This window comes from Corella eumyota, chromosome 7 (genome assembly GCF_963082875.1).
Source record: "Corella eumyota chromosome 7, kaCorEumy4.1, whole genome shotgun sequence".
NCBI classification, from domain to species: Eukaryota; Metazoa; Chordata; class Ascidiacea; order Phlebobranchia; family Corellidae; genus Corella; species Corella eumyota.
This window is the reverse complement of record NC_137496.1, coordinates 9312451-9336926: the sequence shown is the minus strand read 5'-3', so window position 1 is coordinate 9336926 and position 24476 is coordinate 9312451. Positions and strand designations below refer to the sequence as shown.

Here is a 24476-nt window from a genome sequence, read left to right as displayed (position 1 = left end):
AAAAATAACGTAGCAAAAGCGAAAAAAAATTTGATACCTAATAAACGCATCATGAAGTTAATATTTATACCATTTAGACTATACTTCACATTTATAGTTTTAAGTTATTTTTTGTTATATACAAACAAAAATGTTAATAAGTCTAAATTTTCGACATTGCAAACTTTAGGTAATAAATTCCGTTTAAACCAATTTATATAATTTTTCGCATTGCTATGTTTTACTAAGGCCCTTAGCAATTTTATTCCCAGTTTAAAAATTGGTATGCAGGGAAGCATAAAATATTGATCTGGACTAATTCACCCACAGGCATTTACTTCGGACTGAACGACGATATTGACCGTTTATTTAAAGTTTATACATTGTTTTAATAACAGCTAAGTCTATTTAAATAAATTGGTTCGTAAACTCAAGCAATGGAAAATGAGGTAAAAAGGATGTTATTGGTAAATGTAAGCTAAAAAATAAATAAAAGTATAACAAAAGAGTTATTTTTAAGGATCACGCTACAATAACTGTCTTAGAAACTGAACCAATAACAGGAAATCGCAAAAACAAAGTTGATGCTAAAGTTGAAAAATCAAATGATCTTTTATATGGCTTAACAGATGTACCGCCATGGTATTTATGTATTGCTTTTGGCTTACAGGTATTTAAATGTTTCTTAACTTTACAATTAACATTTTACCATAAAAATTAATTGCTGCAGAAATGTGGCAAAACATATTGTTCAAACCACTACATCAAGCTGTTGATAATATTTTGCATATCGAAAAGGGTTTTAATGTCTTGTTATTTTAGCATTATCTACTAGCGCTTGGCACAGTAGTTGGTATACCTCTAATAGTCTCAGATCATTTGTGCTTAAATGATGATGTGAATGGTAATCTAGTTCGTGCAAACTTGATATGCAGCATATTTTTCGTGTCGGGCATTTGCACAGTTTTACAAACTACTATAGGAAATAGGTAAGTTAAAATAGATTACTTTAAGTTTACATTAATAGCGGAATCCGACGATGCGTAAACACACTGACAGGTGCTTAAACTTGATTTATTTTTCGCTATTGCAGACTGCCCATAATGCAAGGAAGCTCATTTGCTTTTCTTGCGCCGACTTTGGTAATTCTATCCTTACCTCACAACACCTGTCCATCAGGCCCAATTCCTTCTTCAATAAACTCAACTATGTTGTTATATAAGGATATGGATGGCGAAACAGTAAGCGGTGATGAGTTATGGCAAAAAAGAATAAGAGAGGTGACTTAATATTATATTTTGTAAGATTTAAAGCTGAACTAAACTAAAAAATGTAAAACCTTAAATATTATGGACGCACAACCGTCTTAACTCCATTTTTTAACTGAGTACGGTTTAAATCGGGACGCAGAATTTGAGGGAATGGAAAATGAAGGAACTAAAATTGAAGGAACGGAAAATGAAGGAACCGGAAAATAAAGGAACGCAAAATGAAGGAACGGAAATTGAAGAAAACTGAAAAAAGGAGACCCGGAATCTTAAAAAAATAAAACGCGGAAATTCCGTTTACTGTTTGTTTGTATTTAAGTCAATATTGTTTTAGAAATAAACAGGCATTTTATAGAAGAGGGTTAGGGTATGCTGGGTTAATAAAAATCAACCCATTACCGCTCATAAGTTCTCAAATAAATGACAGTAATCCTAAATAAACAGTCAACGGTATTTCCGCGTTTTAGTATTTAAGATTCCGCCCTCTCCTTTTTCGCTTTCCTTCATTTTCCGGTTCCTTCATTTTCCGTTTCCTTCATTTTCCGGTTCCTTTATTTTCCGTTCCTTCATTTTCTGGTTCCTTCATTTTCCGTTCCCTCATTTTCCGTTCCCTCATTTTCAGACGACCTGTTTAAATAAATGTACAAGATAGAAGTATTTTTTAGTTTATTTCTCCATTAAGTCTGGGAAATCGTTTTACCTTATTAGAGATTGCAAAAAAATGTTGTAAAAATACAAAATTATTTATTCATTAAATCCGTTTTCTTATTTAAAGATAAACTAAATAACATATTAATTTTTCTTATATATATCTTTATCCACGATATGGGGTTGCCTGTGACTGTTTGGGATATTGTATAGATTATAATTGCCCGAATTATGCTGCTGATTAAGTGCTGGCAACAGGAGTTTATACCGTTTATAGCGCCTCACTAAAGGGCGCTACAGCATAAAAGCAATGGGGATTAAACCCACGACCTTATGTGTGGTGTAGTAAGTGTTCTTACCACTACACTATGCTGCCGGTTCATAGCTACATAGCTGGTTAAAAACAGGCAGACTTATTCATAATTGTTATTCGCTAAATTATTCAAAATAGATTCAAGGCTCAATGGCAGTTGCAGCTGTACTTGAAGTAGTTTTAGGATTCTCGGGACTAATCGGTTGGTTGATGCGATTTATAGGACCGTTAACAGTAATGCCAACTATTACACTGATAGGACTGGACTTGTTTGAAATAGCTGCCGACAAAGCCGACGGGCAGTGGGGAATCGCATTACTGTAAGATATTTTTTACAAATAAAGTTTTTAAATTTTACACCACCAGCGTGATGTTGTAGTCAGAACACTTATTACGTTACATGAGGTCCTGGGTTAGATCCCAACGACTTCCATGCTGTAGCGTCCTTGAGAAGGCGTTATAAACGCTATGAACTTATGTCGAGCCAGCACTTGATTAGCAATTTAATTATCAAGAACTTATTATTTTTATTATTTCAAACTGCCAAAGACAACTCGAGACTGAATCGGGGTAACGGTTGTTAAAAAAATCTATGTTTAGGTCGTGAAGTCGACCGTCCCACGTCGAGGATAAACATAGATATATTAATGAGCCCAAAATTTTAAAACAATGCCTTCTTTTTTGCTTATATCGATTAGGATTTATCTTATAACCTGATCTTTCCTATCTGATAACTTTACAGGGGAGCTGTGACGATGGTTGTGACGTCACAATACTTAAATAACAAAAAAGTTCCTTTTCCCGCCTTTAACAGAAAAGATGGATTTCACATCGTGCGCGTCGAATTTTTTAAAATGTTCCCGGTTGGTTGCAAAAAAATTAAATTATTGAATAACCTAGCTATAGCCTAAATACGTTAATATCAATAACTAACCGGCAGCATGGTGTAGTGGTAAGAACACTTGCTACACCACACATGAGGTTGTGGGTTCAATCTCCACTGATCTCATGCTGTAGCACCTTTGAGTAAGGTGTTATAAACAGTATGAACTCGTGCTGAGCTAGCACGTAATCAGCAGTATAATTATCGGGCAATTATAAACTATAATATCCAAAACTGCCAAAGGCAACTCGAGACTGGGTCGGAGTAACTGATATTACACTATGTTTAAGTCGCGCATTCGACTTTACCACATCGAGGATAAAGATATATACAGAAAAAAAAGTTGACTTTGGCAGTTTAAGATATTGTTGAATAGCATTGGCGTATTTTTTTTAGCAGGAGTTTGCAGCGTAAGTACAGCCTTATTTAAGTTTTTTTTACAGCTGTTTATAGCGCTTGGTGTTTCTTGGTTTCTATGTTTCATTTTGACCGTAACAAATGTAATATCAGATGATCCTAAACACGTGTTTTACGAAGCTCGGACTGATACAAAAACTGACATTTTGCAAAGCAGCCCGTGGTAAGAGGAGTTGTTACTTAATATGTCAAAACCGAAAATATGACAGTTATGTGTTTATTTATTATTTTATAAATTTCTATACTGCGCACTTTATCGTTAATGTAAAAATGGTGCCTTTTAGTTAACAAAACTGTTTTTATTTTAGTCTAAATTTTAATTTGTTAAAATTTACGAATCATGGGTACTTTACGATTTTAAAGTTCATCTAATATATATACTTGAACTTTGTATTCAATATATATATATAATCGGTGGTGTGGTGCAGTGGATAGAACACTTTCTCCATCACATATGATCCTGGGTTCGATCCCCACGGTTCTTATGCTTTAGTGCCTTTGAGTAAGGCGCTATAAACGGTAAAAACTCCTGCTGAGCAAGCACTTAATCAGCAGCTTTATTTTCAGGCAATTATAATTTTGAACCGGCAGCGAGGTATAGTGGTAAGAACACTTACTACACCACCATGAGGTCGTGGGTTCAATCTTCACTCCTCTCATGCTGTAGCGCCCTTGAGCAAGGCGCAATAAACTCCTGCTGAGCCAGCACTCGATCAGCAGCATAATTATCAGGCAATTATAATCTATAATATCCCAAACTGCCACAGGCAACTCGAGACTGGGTCGAAGTAACTAATGTTACTCTATGTTCAAGTCGCGCATTCGACTTTCCCACATCGAGGATAAAGATGTATACAAAAAAAAATATAATATCTCAAACTGCTAAATCAACTTGAGACTGGGTGGGAGTAACGCGCATTCCATTTTACCCCATCGAGGATAAAGAAATAAACAAAAAATATATATATCTTTACTAATAGGAATGATATTTTATAAAGTAAATAAATATAAATGTTCTTTTTCGTGTAACACTTTTAAAATCTCATAAATTTTACTTGAAAAACCATAGAATAAACATGGTCAAAATTTTTTTTAATATTATTAAACTTTTCTAAACAAGGTTTCGTTTACCCTATCCTGGCCAGTGGGGTATGCCAAAAGTTACAATCGCAGGAGTATTCGGAATGTTTGCTGCCGTTATTGCGAGTACGGTTGAATCGATCGGGGACTACAGCGCATGCGCAACTTTGTGCAGAGCGCCACCACCGCCAAGTCATGCCTTCAACAGGTGTGGTGTTTTCTTTAAATAAATTGTATTTAAAAAATAAAAACACCCAAAAAAAAATTACCGTAAAGTTGGCAATTTAAAAAAAAAACACGTTGACAGTTTTTTTTTTTGTATATATCTTTATCCTCGATGTGGGAAGGTCGAATGCGCGACTTAAACATAGGGTAACTCCGACCCAGTCTCGAGTTGCCTTTTAGTAATTTGGGATAATATTGATTATAATTGCCTGCTAATTAAGCTTCTGACTATAGGTGCTGGCTCAGCAAAAGTAAATACCGTTTAGCGATTTACTGAAGGGCACTACAGTATGAGATCAGTGGGGATTGAACCCACGACCTCATGTGTGGTTAATATATCCAAATGAAAGAAGGTCAACTTTATATCATAATCTTAGAAAGTCGATTTTTATATGATTTATTCTTGAATGCTTCTCTTTTAAACTTTGTTTTCTTAGGTTATTTTACTTGCAATATTTATTGCAGGGGTATAATGATGGAAGGTATTGGATGCATATTTGCCGGGTTGGTTGGTACGACATCGGGCACAACCTCGTTTAGTGCAAATATCGCTGCAATTGGAATAACAAAAGTGGCAAGCAGACGGGTGAGTTATCGAATCAGATATCTGGGGGTGCGACCCCCTTTCTTGTAAATTTTTTTTTTATTGTATTTATACCCTTAAGGTGATGAATTTAATAGCCGTGGGAATCAAACCCCCAAATTTTTTTTCACATCCCCTTATGTGGATAGGTTTTTGATATTCTTTATCGCGTAAGTGTGTGCAGTTTGGGACGTTTGTGAGCTTTCCCTGAACGCCGGGCTTAAGGGCGAATATTGTGGCATTGGTTCGGCTCGAACCCTTAACCTCCCACCTCGTTGTCCGACGCCATGACCGGTTTACCACACTACCAGACCAAACCCAAGAACTCATGTAGTGTGGTCAAGCGATCTCACCACTACACCACGCTGCGGTTTCAATAATAAAAGTAATATTTAAAAAAAGTCTTTGCGATATTTCATTTTTTAAACTTAAAATTAGGTTTTGCAATCGGCTGGAATAATTTTTATCGTTCTTGGAACGTTTGGAAAATTTGGTGCAATATTTGTAACAATCCCTAACCCCGTGATGGCTGGAATATTTTTTGTCATGTTTTCAATGATAGCCTCTATCGGACTTTCCAACCTTAAAGATGTGGATTTACGTTCTTCAAGGTATAACAATTTTACAAATTTTTTTATACATCTTTATCCTCGAAGGTCGACTAAACATAGAATAACCTTTGTTACCCCGACCAGGTCTCGAGTTGATTCTGGCAGTTTAGGATATTATTGATTATAAATGCCTAATAATAAGGCTGCTGATTAGGTGCTGGCTCAGCAGGAGTTCATACCGTTTATAGCGCCTTACTTAGGTGCGCTACAGCATAAGAGCAGTGGGGATCGAACCTAGGACCTTACGTAGTTTAGCAAATGTTCCTGTTTTTTGTTTGTTGTAAGTGGTCTATCAATGCGTAACAAAGCTAATTTAACAGCATATATATAAAGGGTAACAATTGTTACCTCAAGCTGTTAAACACTTGTAAATAGATTATCAATCTTTTTATTGGTTTTGGATTTAGCAAATGTAAGTAATGTTTGCGTCTTGATTACTGCTTCGCAAAGCATTAGGAATCAAACGCAGGCTACAAGTTGTAATAAACTTAACTATATTTACAAATACTGGCTTTGGAATAATCTAAAGTGTGTCCTATAGCTTTTTATTAGTTAAAAATATTTGCAAGGACCTGAAAATCTTTTTAGAAAAGTAGTTTCTTGACTATCGTTTTAAAATATAGCTTCAACATTTTTTGCTTTTCATAATTGTTTAGAAACGTCTTTATAATTGGGTTTACGTTATTCATGGGCATGTCGGTAGCCAACTGGACCAAATCACACCAAGGAGCAATTCAAACGGGGCTAAGTGAGCTGGATCAAGTTTTAACCGTGCTATTAAGCTCAGCTATGCTCGTTGGTGGCTTGCTTGGAGCGTTTCTTGACAACACTTTGCCAGGTTCTCATTGTTTTTGATCGATAACAGAGAAATCAATTTGTAGAATAATATTTGATGATTAACATTATATTGTTAGTAAATATGTTGTGAGATCTTGGAGTAATTTCTAACTTTTGTTTAACGTTTTACATTGACTTCTTAGGTACACCTGAAGAAAGAGGAATAGTTGTTGGTAAAACCTCAGACAAAAACTATTTAGATGAAGCAGTTGTATCAGTTAAAGAAGCGTATGGTCTTCCTTTTCAAAGTAGTTGCTGCAGGTAAGACGTTATTAATTTACAATATTTTGTTAGTGCATACCGTATTTATATTTACCAACCATCTATTTAAAATTGCAAAGTTTAAAAAAGTTTTTTTATCAATTTTTTGTTTTTTTTTAGTTTCTGCATACACCTTCCTATATCGCCATCCTACAAAAGCTCAATTGAAAAACAATGTAACAAATGATAACGTGTTTACTACCATGTGCTTGCAATTATAAAATCAACAAAAAAAAAACAATTTAATCGTGTGTTATTATTAGGTTTTTATTATTTTTATATTTTATTTTTATTTATCCTCGATGTGGAAAGTTAGACTTTACGGACTTGTAGTCGAATATCAGTTATGGCAGCGGACTACGAACCGAAAGGTTTCGGTTCGAGCCCCACCAATGCCACACTATTCGCTCTGGAGCCCAGCGCTTACAAATAGCTCAAACACACGAAAAGGTTTCGGGTTTGAGCCCCATCAATGCCCCACTATTCGCCCTTGAACCCGGCGTTTGTGGATAACTTAAACACAAATCGCAATCTCTTTATTAAAAAATATCACAAAAACCTATCTTTTTAAGGGTATGGAAAAAAAGTATTTTTTAAAAGTTTTTTAGAATACTTTACAATTGTTGTAAAAACAAAATTGTAAGTGCAAATCAAGAAAACAAAAAATAATTTTCATTTTTTAGAAGAATATTTGATTTAAGTAATATAAAATCAAGAAAAAAAATAATTTGGTTTAATCTTGGTCATGTTATTACCAAAAATATATTTCTTAAGTGTGTACAAATTTGACATGTAAAAAATTTGGCAAAACCGAAATATTATATAAGACTTCATTACATAATATTAAAGGTGTGGTTACATAAGTTTATAATAACCGAATTTCAAGGTGAAAAATTTACATAACGGTGTTATATAATAACGACTAGATTACGAAGTCATTTTTGTTTAAAGGTGTACTTTTTAGTCAACTGTTTTAAATTTAGAATGACGGGCTAATACGTTTTATAAAGTTAGGCTTCGCTGTTTGCGTAAACAGCGGTTGACTGTGTTTATATAATTACGTCTACGCTGCTTGTAACGATATGACCTTTTTACTGAAACTTGTTCTTTAAAAATATTTACCAGGATTGGGTAATAAAGATAGCACTGTGTACAATAAAGGTATATGTTTCATTAGAACATTTTTATCTAGTACAGTAAGACTTCCTATAAACATGAATATTGTTTCAAATTACGAAGCACAGGAGTTAGTAAAAAAGTGATAAATTTCAAATTGAAATTGTGGTTGACAATTTTATATTTATGATATTATGAATCAGTCTCTTTTGAATTGACATTCGTGGAACAGTTAACCAGAATAAATATTGATACACCAGTATTCAAAATTTGAATTCGTTTCGTAATTAATTTCAGAGTCCTATAGTCGGGTATTTTGGGTATAATTCGTACGGGTTGGTAAAAATTGGTCTATTTAGAGTTTATACAATGTTGTAATTAAATTTATAGTTTATAGCTCGAACTGGATAATGTGTAACCGGGGAACTGCTCCTTTTTACTGATTACTTAATACTAAGTTAACATATAAGTATTTATAACTAATAAAATTTAAACTTTGTAATCATTATCAATTTTCGGTTATATACTAGTATTCTGTATATGTAAAAGCTATTTTTTTATATATCTTTATCCTTGATGTGGGAAGGTCGAATGCGCGACCTGAACATAAAGTAACATCAGTTACTCCGACCCAGTCTCGAGTTGCCTGTGGCAGTTTGGGATATTATAGATTTTAAATGATCGATAATTAAGCTGCTGATTAAGTGCTGGCTCAGCAGGAGTTCGTACCGTTTATAGCGCCTTACTTAAGGGCGCTACAATATAAGAGCAGTGGGGATTGAACCCACGACCTCATGTGTAAAAATTTTAAATTAGCTTATTTTCCAATTTAAACATTTTTTGTAGCACAACAATACGATAGTTTAAACACTATAGCACACGTCATTCACGTACAGCATCTATTATACATGTCTATGTAACGAGCCGCTACATAATCGGAATTTATATATCCTGTAAATGGGATTATAGGATATTATACGCGGCAGGTTCTGTAAGTATATTGCACAAGCTCTATGAAAATTATAAGGCAAACATTTAGGTATAGATAAGCCTATATATCTGAAAATTGACTAAAAGTTTCAAATTTCAAATATGCTTTTTTTCTAAAATTTAGGTCAAAATTTTGTTAGAAATTAAAGAGCAATCATATAATAGTATTTTAGTTAAATATGATGAATTAAATGACAGAATATCAACCGTATAAAAGTTAAGTATGTACAATGCTTTTTTGTTTGACTAATATTTCAATTTATTAGGGAGTTTTACGCAATCGTAAACTTCCTGTTAGTGTATACGTTACACAACTGTTTAATTAGATTGGTTTAGATTTTCCAAATATTGCGGTATTTACAATGCGGTTTTTCGATCTAATATACTGTAGAGATTACATTGTTATTTAAATTTCTGTTTCAATGGAAATGTCAATCAAAATATGGCATTCAACCTTTTTATATTTCACTTTTGAGTTTGTCGTTATATAAAAAACTGATGGATGGTATATAGATAAATTTTAAAGTCCAGTTTCGACGAATTTTTTTTGTTTGATTTGTTAATTTTTTTTCGCTAGTTGTCGCTTTAGTATGAAAATTTCGTAAAAATGATGAGCTAAAAAAATTGAATTTAGTTTCGGATGGCACAAAATTTTAATAAAAAAAAATTTATTCACAAAAATTTTTTTTTTTTCACTTTGAAAAACTTTTTAAGTTTAACATTAAAATATCATCTTTTTGGTAAAGTTGGGATAGAAAAAAAAATTATAGCTTGTATGTCCAATCTGAAGGTTTTTTAAATAAAAGGCTGACCATTTGGGTGCTGGCTGAATTACCATGGGAAAATATTAGTTGCAAGTGGCGACAATTTTAAACCAATTAAAATTTAACCTTTAAGGCGGGCAGTCGACTTTTAATATTAATAGCATTGTCACGACCGCTTATTACAAAATTTAATAGTTTAACAATTTACAAAAAAGGCCATAAAGTCGTCTTTCTTGTCATAAAAAGTAACATAAATTCCTGACTAGCGCTGTATATAATTCCCACTACAACCGTTTGTTTAATTCTATATCGTTGATTACTACGGAATATATGTGGTAATATGACTCATTCATTTAACAGAAGTGTAGTCTCTGGAAATCTGATAGGCACGTGTTTGTGCATTTTACCAAGAATGCCATCGTGTTCAATCTAATTTACACAATTTACAAACAGTAATAGTATTGCTCTGTTTTAGAACAGGGCATATTACAATATATTGTATTACGAGACATATAATAGTATATGTATATATTATAACTGCTTAATTTATACGTTTATTTGTAAAGCAATTTTAAAATAAACCAACAGCAAGAAAGAGAATCGTTAATTGTGTTTTTAATTCTATTCCATTAGAACTAGAAACCATAAATCAAATAAATGGTGGTTGGGATTGTTATAAGGAGGCAGAAAAAATGATTTCACGTATTTATATTAAGTGTTACAGTTTTTATTAAAATTAGTTTTTTGGTGGTGGTGATATTTGCTTTTTGAATTCGCCTTTTTTTACGACAGGGTGTTTTCATATTTGCTATTACGACAAGCACTTAAAAATTAACAATTATTTTTAACAAGGGCATTTAAGTTTCGTAATATGGTCGCAACACACAACTAATATATATTTGCTCTTGATATTTACAAGCGCACCACAAACGGCAGTTTTTTTTATTTTATATATATTTATATAAACTCTAACACAACTCGGTAATTACTATATAATAATAACAATAATAATTTAGCAGTCTTAAATAATTTAACAGTCCGGTAGTGTGGCGAACCGGGCATGGCGTCGGACTACGAGCCGAAAGGTTTCGGGTTCGAGCCGCACCAACGTCACACTATTTGCCCTTGAGCCCGGCGTTTACGGATAGTTTAAAACACGTCATAACAGCACACCCTTCTATAATACAAAATATAAAACCTATCACCTTAAGGTGATATGAAAAAAAAAATTTAACAGTTAAATATTAAAGAATAAAACATAAAAAAATATGAAAACGTAAACAAATTTTAAGCATTGTGAAACACGTTTAAAAATAATCGGTCTGTAAGAGAAAGTGACATTTCGAGGGCGGAAATGAACATTTTATTTCTTAACATAAGTAAACAAGCTTGTCATCATATCATTTAAACAAGCTACGAGTTTTGCTTCGAGTTTTTAAGCAGTCGTTTTTTTGTTTAGAAATTGTATAGCCCTTTAAAAAAAACAAAAACTTGAAGTACAAATCTTAAAAAGTGCTACTTTTTTATATAAGGTTGCTTTAGGGTAAATGATAGTGAGGTTTAAACAATGTGACATTAAATATTATACGAAATCCATTGTACTTTTCTTACACGTGGTTTTATAAGACATCGCAACACACTTACCAACCGTGCCAAGATAATGCATAAAACAAAATTTTATTAAACAACCTATTATCATAATATGATAAGGTTGAAAAATGTGCCTCTTACATAACGTTAATAAACATCAAAATCAAGCGACGCAGAAGACAGGGCCATAGTTGTGGCATAGTTATGTAAAACCTACCTCGACGGATTATGCTTAGAAGGAGGCAACGGGGCCTGAGGCTAAATTGGTTATGTAAGTCCTGGTCTGAAGTTCTTACCCTTTTCCATAGATCGGTTAATCCTGTCGTAAGGTATAGAGTTCTGTAGCTAAGATGTTCAAATCTGCTTAATAATTTCGACAGTTACATAACTGCTGAAAGACAGGCAGCCTAAAAAGCAGCAAGTTATACAGTTGGGCGTTAAAATAAAAGTGCTTTAGCACAGCAGGCCGGAATGTTTTCCTGGTAACCGCCGATAGCATTGTTACTAAGAAAATTAAGCGACATATAACATGCAAATACATTATTTAGATAGAGAGTTTTTTACAGCCAGCAGTTGTGACTTAAATGTAAGAAAGGGAGTGTCGTTTTTCCAGTAAGGATTTGGGCAAATCTGCGTAAAATATAACCACTTGAATTGGATGAAATCCAAGTTTTTTTGCTAGAGCGCACCGTTTTGGCAGTTCATTCTGCTCGTTTATTAATTACAGGTTATAGGTAATTAAACAAAAATAGTACAGCGAGCTCAAATGGGTTCAATTGCCCTGTTTGATATATAGAAAAGCATTATAATTGTGCTTTAAACCCTTATAACATCCGACGGCCCTAGGTTGTTATCTAACTGTTAATCTGTAAGTACTATTATAGGGTTATGAAACGGTTGAAAACAAAATAACAGTACGAGTGATAAAAGACAATACAAATATAACTAGGATAATGAGTTCTTTGCGTTTACTCGAAATTAAACACCGGGATTTGGAATAAGTGGTTACTGGAACAAAAGAAAGATTCATAGCGTTCTGAGCCAAGTCGTTTATCAGAACGACTGTTTTTTTCAAGAGTGTCAGGAAAGTTATTCTCGGATAAGAAATATTATCCTTTCCCCGAAATAAGGTTCGCGTTTTTATTGACGATAATAACAACCTTTGTCAAGTTAATCGACCAAAAGATATCAAATTCAGAATACGGTAACCGCGTAACCACTATTTTTACCCAAACAAAAGCCTTAATTTAATTTGAAAAAAATATTTTGCGTGTTGCTATTATTTTTAATTGGAAACCCTGTATTTTTTATATTTAATTCGGCCTTGACATTTTGCATAATGAGTCACGTTTTTAGGCTGAGTTTACAAGAAAATGTCTACATACGTAACTAGTGTACTAAATTTCCTGATTAATTCGCTTTAAACAGGTCACAGGGTCAACGTCAAAACTTATGTAACGTTCGCTTTAGCCTACGGCAGCTAGCCATCCTCGAAAGAGCCCTCCAAAGTTTAGTTTCTTCAATTTCGCTGCTTTTAAATTAGTGAACTCGTTTTTTCGTTTGAGCTATCACGTTGATAATATTACTACGAAAGCAATGCCCGATTTACGATTGGAAAGTTTAAAGGCCTTTTCGCTTTGCACGCTATATAATAGTTCATGAATTTGCCGTAGAAAATTAACCTTTCAACAATCCCCGATTCGGTCTTTAGTAATACCGCAATATCAAAGCTGTATTATAAACAACGCACCTTTTTCGGTTGCAAGTTGTATATTAGTATCACATATTTTACACTGGATTTAATTAAAGAAACTGGTATTAAATTTATCTTGTATTATCGCATTTATTTTGGTGCGGTTCGGTTTCGACAAGTCCGTAAATTGTATAGAAATTGTAGATATAAAGGCTTACTTTGTGGTTATTTTTTCTCGTTTTAAACATGAATGAGCCTATAAAAAGAAAACATGTTGTGCTATTTAGTCTAACCAAATTTTTTCGTGTTTTTTAACAGATCAGGGTATATGTTTACTCTTTTTTTTCTGGTCTAAGTAATTTCGTAGCCCAAAACTTTTAGGCTGTTTACATGTAAACATTTTTGGCGCGGATAAGAATGAGCGACCTTTCTTCGAAAAAAGAATGAACAAGAAATTGAGAAGGTTGCTGGGTCGAGGCAAAAAAAGCAGCGACATTGAAACTAAGGTAAAAACAAATTTTGTCAGATTTCTAAATTATAAAATTTTTAAAGTCCTGTTCTGGTGATTACTTTTTACTTAAAAATTGATAAAGTTGGTGTCACTGAACACAAAAATGGTTTCATCTTTAAATAATTTCATCTACTTTTTAAGTTATACAACTTTAAAAAACAATTAATTTAAAAAAAAAGAAAAGGGAAACCCTGTTTGTGATGACGTAAAAAGTACTAGCTTGTATACACTCATTACGCTACTTGGTACTTTTAGTATGATAAGTTAAATTATTTAAAGTTAAAACCACTTTTTTGTGTTCAGTGACACCAACTTTATCAATTTCTGGGTAAAAAAAAATCGCTAATATATCACTTAAAATTTTAACTTTAAAGTTTACTTTAAAAATCATTATTGTACTAAAATCGTTATATATATATATAACGTAACTCCATTATTAAGACATTTTTTAATAATAGGTTATTACTGCTTTATAATTACGATAATTAATATCAACGGTCCCTACATATATAACGGTCCCTACATATATAGGAGAATCGTAAAGTACACATGACTTTTTGTATACGTTACAAACATCTGATGTTCACAAATTGTCATATGAATCATATTTATTTCTGAAAAGTATAATTTTATTTCGTGGTCTTGGCGTTCCAAAAAATATCTGCGGTAGTCTATGATCTCATATTTGTTTATTTAACGTATTAGTTGGAACTATTCAATGGTAAATCATAAGAGTAAGAATTTCAGGCGTTTTAAGTTAAAATGTGTTTGTAGTTATTGATTTCGGGTTACTGTGAGTAGTTATTTTTCAAAACACAGTTTCCTGAAATTTTCAGAGACGGAAAAAACGAAATTTCGAGGAAATGCAAAAAGGCTGTTTTTTTCGTCTTTTAATAAAAAAAAATAAATCTTCTATTTTTCATGCCAAACTCTTGAACAGGGGTTGTGAATATTGCCATTTTTTGCTTTAAAATTAAGTTTTTAAAATTTTCGTTAAAATTTAGCCTTCAAAAATTTTGGTTAAAATTTAATCTTTAAAATTTTTCGTTAAAATTTTTTCTGTAAAACTAACTTTAAAAAATTTATTGGACCTGCTATTTTATTTATTGGACCTGCTATTTTAAGTTATATTGTAATTCTGTTAATAGAAACTAGTTTATTTGCTGCTTTTGTTCTACTATCGCCATTTATCCTGTTTAAATACTTGAGTTTTCGGTAAAATGTACCCACATCTGCGTCAGTTTGTTTACACTAGTCGCTGCAGTTTGTTTTAGTGATGATTCGAAATCTAGCATAATACTTTCATTGATTGCCGAACGACAATTTCGTAATATAGGTGGGTTGTTTTAGGAAATTCAATTTATAGTAATCGCATTTTTAGTAACTGAATACACATTCCTTTAAACAAATATTCGTAGAACAGGCCAGCCCTTGTCTAGCGTTAGTGAGCAAATATTCACAGGCTACCTGCTATATAAAGGGGAACAATCGTAGTAAATGAGTGCAGATTTAGGTTTACAGCCGGCATGTACAAAGTTTAACCTCTGTTAAGTTATGGCATTCGTTTCTACTTTACAACAATTGGAAAACCGAAGAGATCTTTTTAAAATGAAATTTTTTAAGGTATTATGTATTTACGATATATAAGTAAAGGAGGTTTTGAAATAAATTTAGTAGGTTTTCCAAGGTCAAATATAGTTACGCTTTCAGCAGTAAAAAAACTTACATATGTGGTCTTTTTATTAAGTTTTTAACGATAAAATGTGGTCATTTTTTAAGTTTTTCTGTCGACTACAACGCTTTAAATCAGTTTAGAAATTTTTTAAATCTAATTTTAACGAACACGCAAGTGAAAACTACCTGTAAATGTTTAAAGTATTTAAAACTATCTTCTCCTTAGGATTTTTTAAGAAGTATATTAGCCGTAACGATTTTAATATATGACCTATAAGATAACGGAACTTTTTAAAAGGATTTTCTGTATTTTGACAATAAACATTCTTAGTGTTAAGTTCACTTTTTGGCAAAATAATATTTACAGCGGCCCAGGGCTTTAGACATAAGATTCTGAGTTCGATTCTTACCCCCTACGAACCCAAAATGACAGGGTGATAATAAGATTATATCACTTAATTTTTATTTTTTAAATTATTTCACCTTAAGGTGATAGGTTTTTTTGTATTTTATCGGGTAAGGGTGTGCGGTTTGGGACGTGTCTAAGCTATCCGTAAACGCCGGCTTAAGGGCGTGTAGTGTGGCAATGGTGCGGCTCGAACCCGAAACCTTTCGGCTCGTAGTCCGATGCCATAACCGCTATATCCTAATCTCAATACCTTTTATTAGTTTGCGTAGGAAGCTTATACGGATAATAAGACCACAAAATGACTAAGATCAAACTATCTGATTAAGGTTATATTTGGAATGATAACTTTAACAAAAAAAGCGCCATATTGGAATAAAATAATAAAAAAATCTACCACTAAAATTTATATATGTTAGGTATTATACTTTTTCCAGTAATACCAATCTTGCAGTAATTTTAAAAGTGTCTTCATCTAATTGGGTTTATTATTATTTTTTTCTTAAATATTTTTTTTGGGTACAAGTTTTAATATTGATCTTTTTTAGAACAAGCGAAACAAAAAAGCTCTTTCGTCCCTCCTATGCGAAAGAAACAACGCAGAGCCAAACCAATACCTTAGCGGTCAAAGAGTAAACGAAGACATCAAAGAAGATGATAAGGATAAGCTTGGTGCATTCGTGTCGGTCGATTCGGACCTCAAGGACGATTTGGATATACCTGAGAACGATAAAATCAATAAAAATCCTGAGTTGAATTCGGAGGTTAGCGCATGGTCCGAACTTATAGTTAATTTAACTGTTGAAAATGACCAAAACGTAAATAAAATCCCATGCCGAACTCTAAGGCAAGAACCAGGCGCTGCGGCTTCAGTTAACGAGACTAATACTCATGAAATCTTGTTATATAACGAACGCCCCAAGGCAAAATTTTCGACTGGAATTATAGCACAGCCTAATGGTATTTGGCCTGTTACACAACACATACCATCGACTGCTAGCGATTCCTTCAAGCCGGAATCATTTCAGCAGAAGACTCGGCAAGTGAAGAACCTGCAATCTAATGAATTTAGTTCAAAGGGACTTAATATTTATACTAATCAAGAAACGACGAATACTTTTGCTGTTGAAAAAGAAATGAATGAAGGAAGACCAATTCGACTCTCAATAAGCGAGTCAGAAAACTCAGAAGTGAATAGCAACAAACTTACTGAAGTTCGTTCTTCAGAATCCAAAACTAACGAAATCGGTTGCCAAAAGCGTCGTCAACAACATCACCTACGTCACTGTGCTTCCAGTCATCACCATGGTTACTGCAAAAATCACCAATCTAGTTGTCATTCTTGCCACCGCCATAGAACAGCGAATAGATCAAATAAAATCCTGCGTTGCTCGTCCCCCGATTATCAGAACGAACAATCGTCGAATTTCGCAGCAAGAACGACGGAAAATCTAGAAACCAAATGTTGTTGCTTAAAAAGAGATCGCCACACATGTACTATGTGTACCTGCCGACGCCACACGGTTGGCGCGGCGAGTAAAAGATATTCCTCCGCGGTTCTATTTACGATAACCGACGATAACGTTGCGCAGAGTAAGCCGAGGGTTTTAGAATTTCCGTCTACTTTGCCCCACTTTACCCCTACCCCCTCTCTTCACCCCTTTCTTCACGGCGTCACCGAGGACCCTGAGGCCCACGCGAGTCGCGCCTGCAAACGTCATCTCAATGACGTCACCGTTGATGACGTCATAGACAACTGTCAAAAAGGTAAACTTTTTTTTTATTGTTTTATACTAAAAATTATAATTTTTGGGGGGAAGGAGAGGAGGGGGAGTAATTTCAACAAGCGTTATGACCAATTTGTGGTTCCTTAATTTCAGGCGATATATTTTTTGTTAATTTCTGGACATTTATTTGAAATAAGGACGATTCACTGTATTGTTAAGATACCAGAATCCGCAAAAACATGTTTTTTGTTGTCCGTGATAACTTAAAATTATTGTGATATTTCGAAATCGAATTTTTTTAAATGTCGTAAAATTTTACGATTGGTTGTTTTAAAAAATGTTTGTGCGTACGAAAGTTTGCAAACTAAATTTAAAGCGTATTCTAGTAAATTATAGTTCAATAACCTGCTGTTTAACACAGAGAAAGTTGAGACCTATCTATATATAATGCATCTTAGTGGATGATATATTTATTTCCAATTTTTTGGCTTTAAAATAAAAAAAACTGCCATTTGTGGTGCGTGGTTAAATTATCGCTGACAAATATTAGTTGAAAGTTTTATGTAAATTATAATGCCAACTGTAGGGCAGGCCATCAACTAGTTGTATTAATTTTGGCTTTTGAAATACGAGACGGAATTTTTTTATTATGTAAGAGCCGAAATTCGATGCGATTTTAAACGAAAATCGATTTCCAAGTAAAAGCCGCGAATACTTAATCCATTTCCTGTGAATCGAAAACTGAAAGCCATTTTTAGATGTCGTTCTCTAGTATTAAATGCCAGTGCTATCTTAGCTCTGTTTGTGTTATGAATCCAGCTGTCGGGTTTAAATTTAGAAAGACATTTCCATGAAGGCGCTCTAAAGTAGTTACCGAATGACTAGTTAATTTTTAAACTTGTTGAAATAAGGCATATATTTATAGAAATCATTTCGTTTTGCCAGTTTTGTTTTCGCGTTACGAGTTACATAATTTTTTTTTAGGTTTTTCGTGCATCAATAAAAGTTATAAAAAATATAAAAAACATATTACATTAAAATGTCGAAAAAAATTACAAAATCAATTTTTGAATTTAACATGCCAAAAGTATCACTATTTACATAAAGATTTAGGTGAATTATGGCATGGTCAACAAACCGAAACCCATAAAAATAAATGTAGTCGCTAATAGCTATTAGTTTCTGTTCCGAGGAATTCGGGTATTTACTCTTTTCGACCTAAATTCAATACGTAGTAACGGCATAAAGAAATACCCATCTACTAAAGACTACATATATCTGTAGTAATAACCACTTCAGCATATCAACGAACTTTGCGCGACTTCAGAAAATTACAATGTTCGCTATGACGTGACGATTCCTAGTTACCTTTAATTGCCTTTCTACGAATCCAATTCATGAAATCAGTTACTATACGACATATATACGCATAGAAGTCTATTTACAACCTAGTAATGCGTAAGAAAAATGGCCTAAAGGCGAATAGAGTAACTTCTACTACAGATTTTCGGCTCGGGTTGTATTTTATTAAAATTTCGAAGGTCGTGGGAAAGCAGTTTGTAAATATGTAAATTCTAGCTTTATCGCCGAAATTGTTTAAGTATTGTTGACATTTTTGTATATTTAAGTTATAGAATTCAGTGAGATTTTAAACCGCGCACTTTTTTGGAATAACGAGTTAAATTTTTAAGCTTTTTTTTTACACAAAAGCGAATTGTTTAGACTATAGAGTAACGCAGTAGCTTATAACTAACTCATGCTGCGTTTCCTGTAAATAAATTGCGTAAAATATCTTTCTAAACTCAACTTAATTGTCGGTATTACGTTTTAATCCCCTTTCTTTACTATAAGTGTAAAGAAGGTGAGTTATTAATGTTTTTAAATGAGCAGCATTAGACTAATGGTTGTTAAAATTTAAGGGTAAATGGTATTTTAGAGGCATGTAAAAGAGTTAAATGTTTGTTTAAAATATTTAAATTAGTGTTAGTATATTATTTTTGCTTATTTTATTGTATAGTCAGTTGTCTTCAATTTATCACGAAAATAACTGGCAGTCCGCTTCAATTACTAGCTTCAAAGCCTAGCAAGGAATTATTTCCAAGTAAATTTTCGCCTGGTTTTTATAATAAACGCTTTACTTAGCCAAGAGCCGACCGATTTTTTCTGAAAATTTTGGTTACAGTTGAAAGGCGGGCAACACCCTAATAGGCTTGAAAACTGCCGACACAGTATTATTCGACAATTGGTAATGGATTCTAAGAACAAACCATTCATCAGAGCGACCGTTTCGAAGAAATTAGAAAAAAAATTTCAGATAAGCGCTTACTGTAAAATACCGAATGACAAAACGCATGTACACACCCGGGCGTTGAGTTGACACAAAAAACAGCTGACTGGTGACGCAATTTTGTTAATTATTAACCACGTTCTTCGAACAGAATCGAAGGTTATTACGCAAATAGCGTGTAAAAAAATTTCACGTAATAAGCAGACAGAGCATAGCAGACTAGTCAATAGAATGTGGTATGGGGTAGTCAGAATTCGATTTACGTTTCGCCGAACCTAGATTCGAGGTCCTTCGTTTTGTGTTTCTTTTTCGCATTTACTTAGGCAAAACGCCTAATAAAACCAACGCGTAATCATATACTAGAGCAAAGCAAAGACTAGCAGTCAGCAGTTTACATTCTACATAGACTATAGTTCAAGTTTAAGTACTCTATGTACAGCATTATGTACATAAAGTAAATGTCAATTGTGACTATTTAGTCAGTTAAGTGCTTATACATTTATTTATATAAAAATGTTTTAGCAATTGGGTTAGTTTGTATTTAAATTTAGTGGTTGGTTTTTAAAATTAAATAATTCTCATTTAAGTGATACGTTTATGCATTTATTTTTATAGTTTAAAAGTCTCGCCTGTATACGTACAGTTTTGACAGCTTAAATTTAAAGATTCTGGCAGCGGGATTCGAACCAAAGACCTTGTAGTGCTAACCACATATAATAAATGTTATGTATATGGATTAAAGCTTAGTGAACCACATAGGCCTTTAAAAAAATAAAACTGCCATTTGTGATGCGTGGGAAAATTATCGCTGGCAAATGTTAGTTTAGAGTTGCAACCATATTACGAGAATTAAAATCCCCACCGTAGGATAGGCTATTAACTAATTTTAAAGAATAGTTCTAACTTTTGTTTTTTCTTCAAATTTTATAGATATATGCCACTGTTGTCATAGCAACGCCCAGTTTTCTAAACAATCGCTGCCTCTTCAAAGAACCTCCGAGAACGCCAACATCAGAAGCTTCGATCATTCAGTCTCCGGATTTAACCAATCAGAAGACAGCATTATGCCCCCCGCATTGTCATTGGACCGGCCTCTCTTAATGAATAATAAGAATGACCGCCAATGCCACCACACTTCGTGTTGGTGCAGCGACAAACTTAAAAACAAACCAGATTTTACGTCGTCTGGTTTTTTTTCGGACTCGTGCACTTACAATTATGAGGATACCTTCTGTAGGACTCCTAGTAACGTACAACCAGTTGTTCAGCAATCTTTAGCGCATTTTTCCTTATCTAAGCGTGCATATGCAAGGCTGATATCGTATTGTCACACAAAGAAATTATTAACTAACGTATACCCTGACCCTGCATCGGACTCTAACTTTGACCCGTTTTTATCTATGCAAAACGACCCCTTGCAACGCAATATCACCCCCAAAAGGCACCCCACTTACCCACACCACGAGCGTCGGAGAGTTCGTACCGAAGATTCTTCGGCGTTGGAGCTCTGTCGTCTTGGGAAAGTTTTTGAAACTGTGGAGGAATGTCCTTGGTATTGGGGCCCACTATCGGGTCAAGAAGCAAAGAAAAAATTACGCGGGACTCCGCCCGGGACCTTTCTGCTCCGCGACAGCAGCGATTCAAGGTAAAAAAAATTTTTTTTCGCCTTTTTTTAAAAAAATTTTCGATTTTTTTTTGGGGAGGAGTAATTTTTTTTAAATCCAGTTTTCGAAAACAGTTTTAAAAAATGCCAGTAAAGCTATAAGATAATACTCTTTCTTCTTAAACTACGTCAATCCTTTTCTTATTAAATAAAAATTCATAAATCCTATAGTTGTGAGAAAGGAAAATTATCAAAAAAAATTTAGCCATTGCGCGTAGGCCGTAAAAAAACGTCATTTTGAAACTAATATAACATTTTTTGTTTACGTCACTTTAAAAATACGTCCTAGCGTTTTTCTGTGAAAGCAATTTCTTGTATGTAAAATAGCGGAAACGCCAAATTCTGTAATTTTTCGATTTAAAAGGTCAGCTGAATTTTACGCACTTTTGATATTTACAATCCCGCTAACCTTTCGAATTTCTAAACATTCGATACTCCAATTATTCCTATCGTATTTTAAAGACTTTTTCCACTAAAAAGCGGTGTTAGTTTCTATTTTTTGCTTTTGTAAAATTATAAAAAAAAGAAACGGATATGACCTCATTTTTTTGTTGTTTTTTATTATCTTTATGCGTAATCTTTTCGATTTTAATGTTAAGTATTGGGCTAAAAATAGGCCATTGGTTTTGTTAAAGGTTACATTGCGAATCGAATATTGGTGCTTGTAGTTAGTCTAAGCAATGTCAAAGAGCACTTTTCGTTTTAATATAATTCGGATCATTTCGAAAGGTTTAATGTGGTCGAATAAAAAAAAACGAACACGCGGTCAAAAATCTTTCTAAACACTAGAAAAAACGTGCCCAAACCATTCTATGTAAATCGGACGCACGTTTTTTTCCCATTACCCGGTAATTCCTGAGTTAATTTTATCCATTCAAACCTGTCTCACCCTCTCTTTAATTCCTTCCTTGGAAAACTACGGTCTTCGCTTTCGCCTTAAGTTCTGACCGCATTAAGAGTAACACTTATAATTTAACATCGTCGCCTGAGTCATTTTGTGACGCGCTTCAAGTGCCAAGATGACGTCATCGGCGGCACGCGCCTGGTCTTTTTCCGTGTAGCTGACAGATTAGCGAATTCGGGGAGAAAGGTCACGTGACCTACGCGAGATTGTCGTTATGTAAGACAACGGATTTCGGGGTCACGTGATAAAAAATGGACGATAAAAAACGTTCTAGGATTTAAAAAAAGGAAAATATGAGTAAAAAACGTTAATATTACAGTTTTATTCTTACTTTCACGATCATTTAAAAATATATATAAGCGAATCCTAACTTGGCAATTGGTATATATTAAAAAATAGGTTCTTATTATTTTATAATCCCAATACTTAAGTAATAGGCCTGTTGTTCTTATTACTTTTACGGTTCTTTTTTATATAGTAATTCGTTCAAATCTGAAAACGTGCTTTAGTAGGTTATGTAACTTTCATATTCCGCATACCGACGCTCGCCGCGGACTCAAAGGAACGAAATAAGATAAACGACGTCACGAAATCGCGGAAAATGTCGGTTTTCTAGATATAAAACCTTAACGAGATGTGAGATTTTTTTGGAAAAAATTGAAACAAACACTTCTCAGAAGCGGGCGATGTTTAGGCTGAGCGTACTTCTTTGACACATGATTATTGCGAGGCTTATTTAACTAAATGAAGATATTACAAAATCGGACGGTACCGTAAAATTGAAAAAAAATTATACCTTAAACAATCGCACAGTAGTACATTTTACCTATTCCGTTTTTTACTTTTTAGTTTTTTTTTACCTAACCCTAACCCTAGCCCTAACCCTAACCCTAATTGACAACAATAACATATATCTTAACACTTTTTAACATGATATTATTTTTCTATTGTTTCACCCCATTGTTTAAGTTTTAAAATTTGGGTTTTAGTTTGTTTAATTTTTTTTATCTCCTTTTCAGATTGTAGTTTTTTTGTTGTTGTCCATTTTCTTTTCGTATTATATTAAATCCTACAAGCCTAAGGCTATAATGACGAAAAAAGTTATATAACTGATTTTGTTGGTCAATTTTCAAGCCAGAAACTTAATCACGTTAATTCGAATTTTAAAGTATCAACATTACTTTAAAGTTGACCTTTTAAATTAAATAAAAAAAAAAACATATTTGTAATTTTAAATTTTTTTTAGGTTTCTTTTCAGTCTGAGTTTAAAAACTGAACAAGGTCCTACCAGTATTCGTATCGTTTACCAAGACGGTCTGTTTCGGTTCGATTCCGAGCACGATGACGTCACCTCCAGTCGATCACGTCACCCGAAGACGTCATCAAAGACCAACGACAAACGTAGGCAGTGCGTCATTCGAATGATTCTTCATTATACCAGCCATCTTTCGATCAAATTACTTCAAAATCTAACCATCGACGACCTGCGGTTTCCTAGCGCGACGAACGGTGGTTCAACAAACGTTTCCTCGACCGCAAGTGGGAGCAGCGGAGCCCACAGCCAGTTTATGTGTTTTTGGGTGGACCAAGGCGGGAGAAAAGAGATTCCTGTTGCGCTTTCGCACCCTCTAACGACCGGTTGCAAAACGCTTAAACAAATGTCAAGATCGCGAATAAGTAAACACTATCGGCTGTGGGAAAGCCCCAGTTTAATTACAACTCTTGCTCTTCCAGAATTGTTAAAACAGTCTTTAAGAAAATACCCCTACCCTGTTTAGCACTTTAGAAATAAAAAAAATTTTGCATATTTTTTGTTGTTGTTGTTTTGTTTATTTGTACCACTTGACTAACAGAATTTATAATTATTTATTTTCCTTTTTTCTTTTTTGTTTACGTGCTTTTCTCGACTAAATTTTGCACGAAAATTTAAACTTATTCAGATTACTCCTTTTTGCAATGTTATGGTATAAGTTAAACAACATTACTGAAAATAATTAAAATACTTTATTTTAAGTTAATTGTTTAATAAAAATACTTTCAAATGTT

The 24476-nt window shown here is 33.5% G+C and overlaps 2 protein-coding genes across 3 annotated transcripts; both read left to right on the top strand.

Annotated features, from left to right (window-relative positions):
• Positions 1–416: 416 nt before the first annotated feature.
• LOC145760305 (solute carrier family 23 member 1-like) lies at positions 417–7292 on the top strand. The gene is made up of 13 exons (XM_082574173.1): positions 417–428; positions 500–649; positions 802–968; positions 1073–1259; positions 2347–2528; positions 2951–3071; positions 3535–3671; positions 4629–4796; positions 5279–5399; positions 5835–6007; positions 6664–6845; positions 6988–7105; positions 7226–7292. Exons 1-13 carry the CDS (start codon positions 417–419, stop codon positions 7290–7292), a joined length of 1785 nt encoding a protein of 594 aa, XP_082430299.1.
• A 6289-nt stretch (positions 7293–13581) lies between these two features.
• On the top strand, positions 13582–24476 carry LOC145758941 (uncharacterized). 2 transcript variants are annotated; one of them, XM_082572636.1, is made up of 4 exons: positions 13582–13764; positions 16398–17616; positions 20794–21508; positions 23677–24476. In XM_082572636.1, the coding sequence occupies exons 1-4, from the start codon at positions 13702–13704 to the stop codon at positions 24206–24208; spliced, it is 2529 nt and encodes an 842-aa protein (XP_082428762.1). In that variant the 5' UTR covers positions 13582–13701; the 3' UTR covers positions 24209–24476. The 2 variants fall into 2 exon arrangements, with proteins under 2 accessions (XP_082428762.1, XP_082428761.1); XM_082572635.1 differs by lacking the exon at positions 13582–13764 and adding an exon at positions 15272–15392.

Excerpts from the sequence above, each read along its gene's own strand:
- LOC145760305 (XM_082574173.1), top strand. Across the intron at positions 2,529-2,950 it reads CAGTGGGGAATCGCATTACT|GGGAGCTGTGACGATGGTTG; the intron begins GTAAGATATTTT and ends ATAACTTTACAG. Across the intron at positions 4,797-5,278 it reads CCAAGTCATGCCTTCAACAG|GGGTATAATGATGGAAGGTA; the intron begins GTGTGGTGTTTT and ends TATTTATTGCAG.
- LOC145758941 (XM_082572635.1), top strand. The coding sequence starts at position 15,324 with ATGGCATTCGTTTCTACTTTACAACAATTGGAAAACCGAAGAGATCTT. Across the intron at positions 15,393-16,397 it reads TTAAAATGAAATTTTTTAAG|AACAAGCGAAACAAAAAAGC; the intron begins GTATTATGTATT and ends GATCTTTTTTAG. Across the intron at positions 17,617-20,793 it reads CATAGACAACTGTCAAAAAG|ATATATGCCACTGTTGTCAT; the intron begins GTAAACTTTTTT and ends CAAATTTTATAG.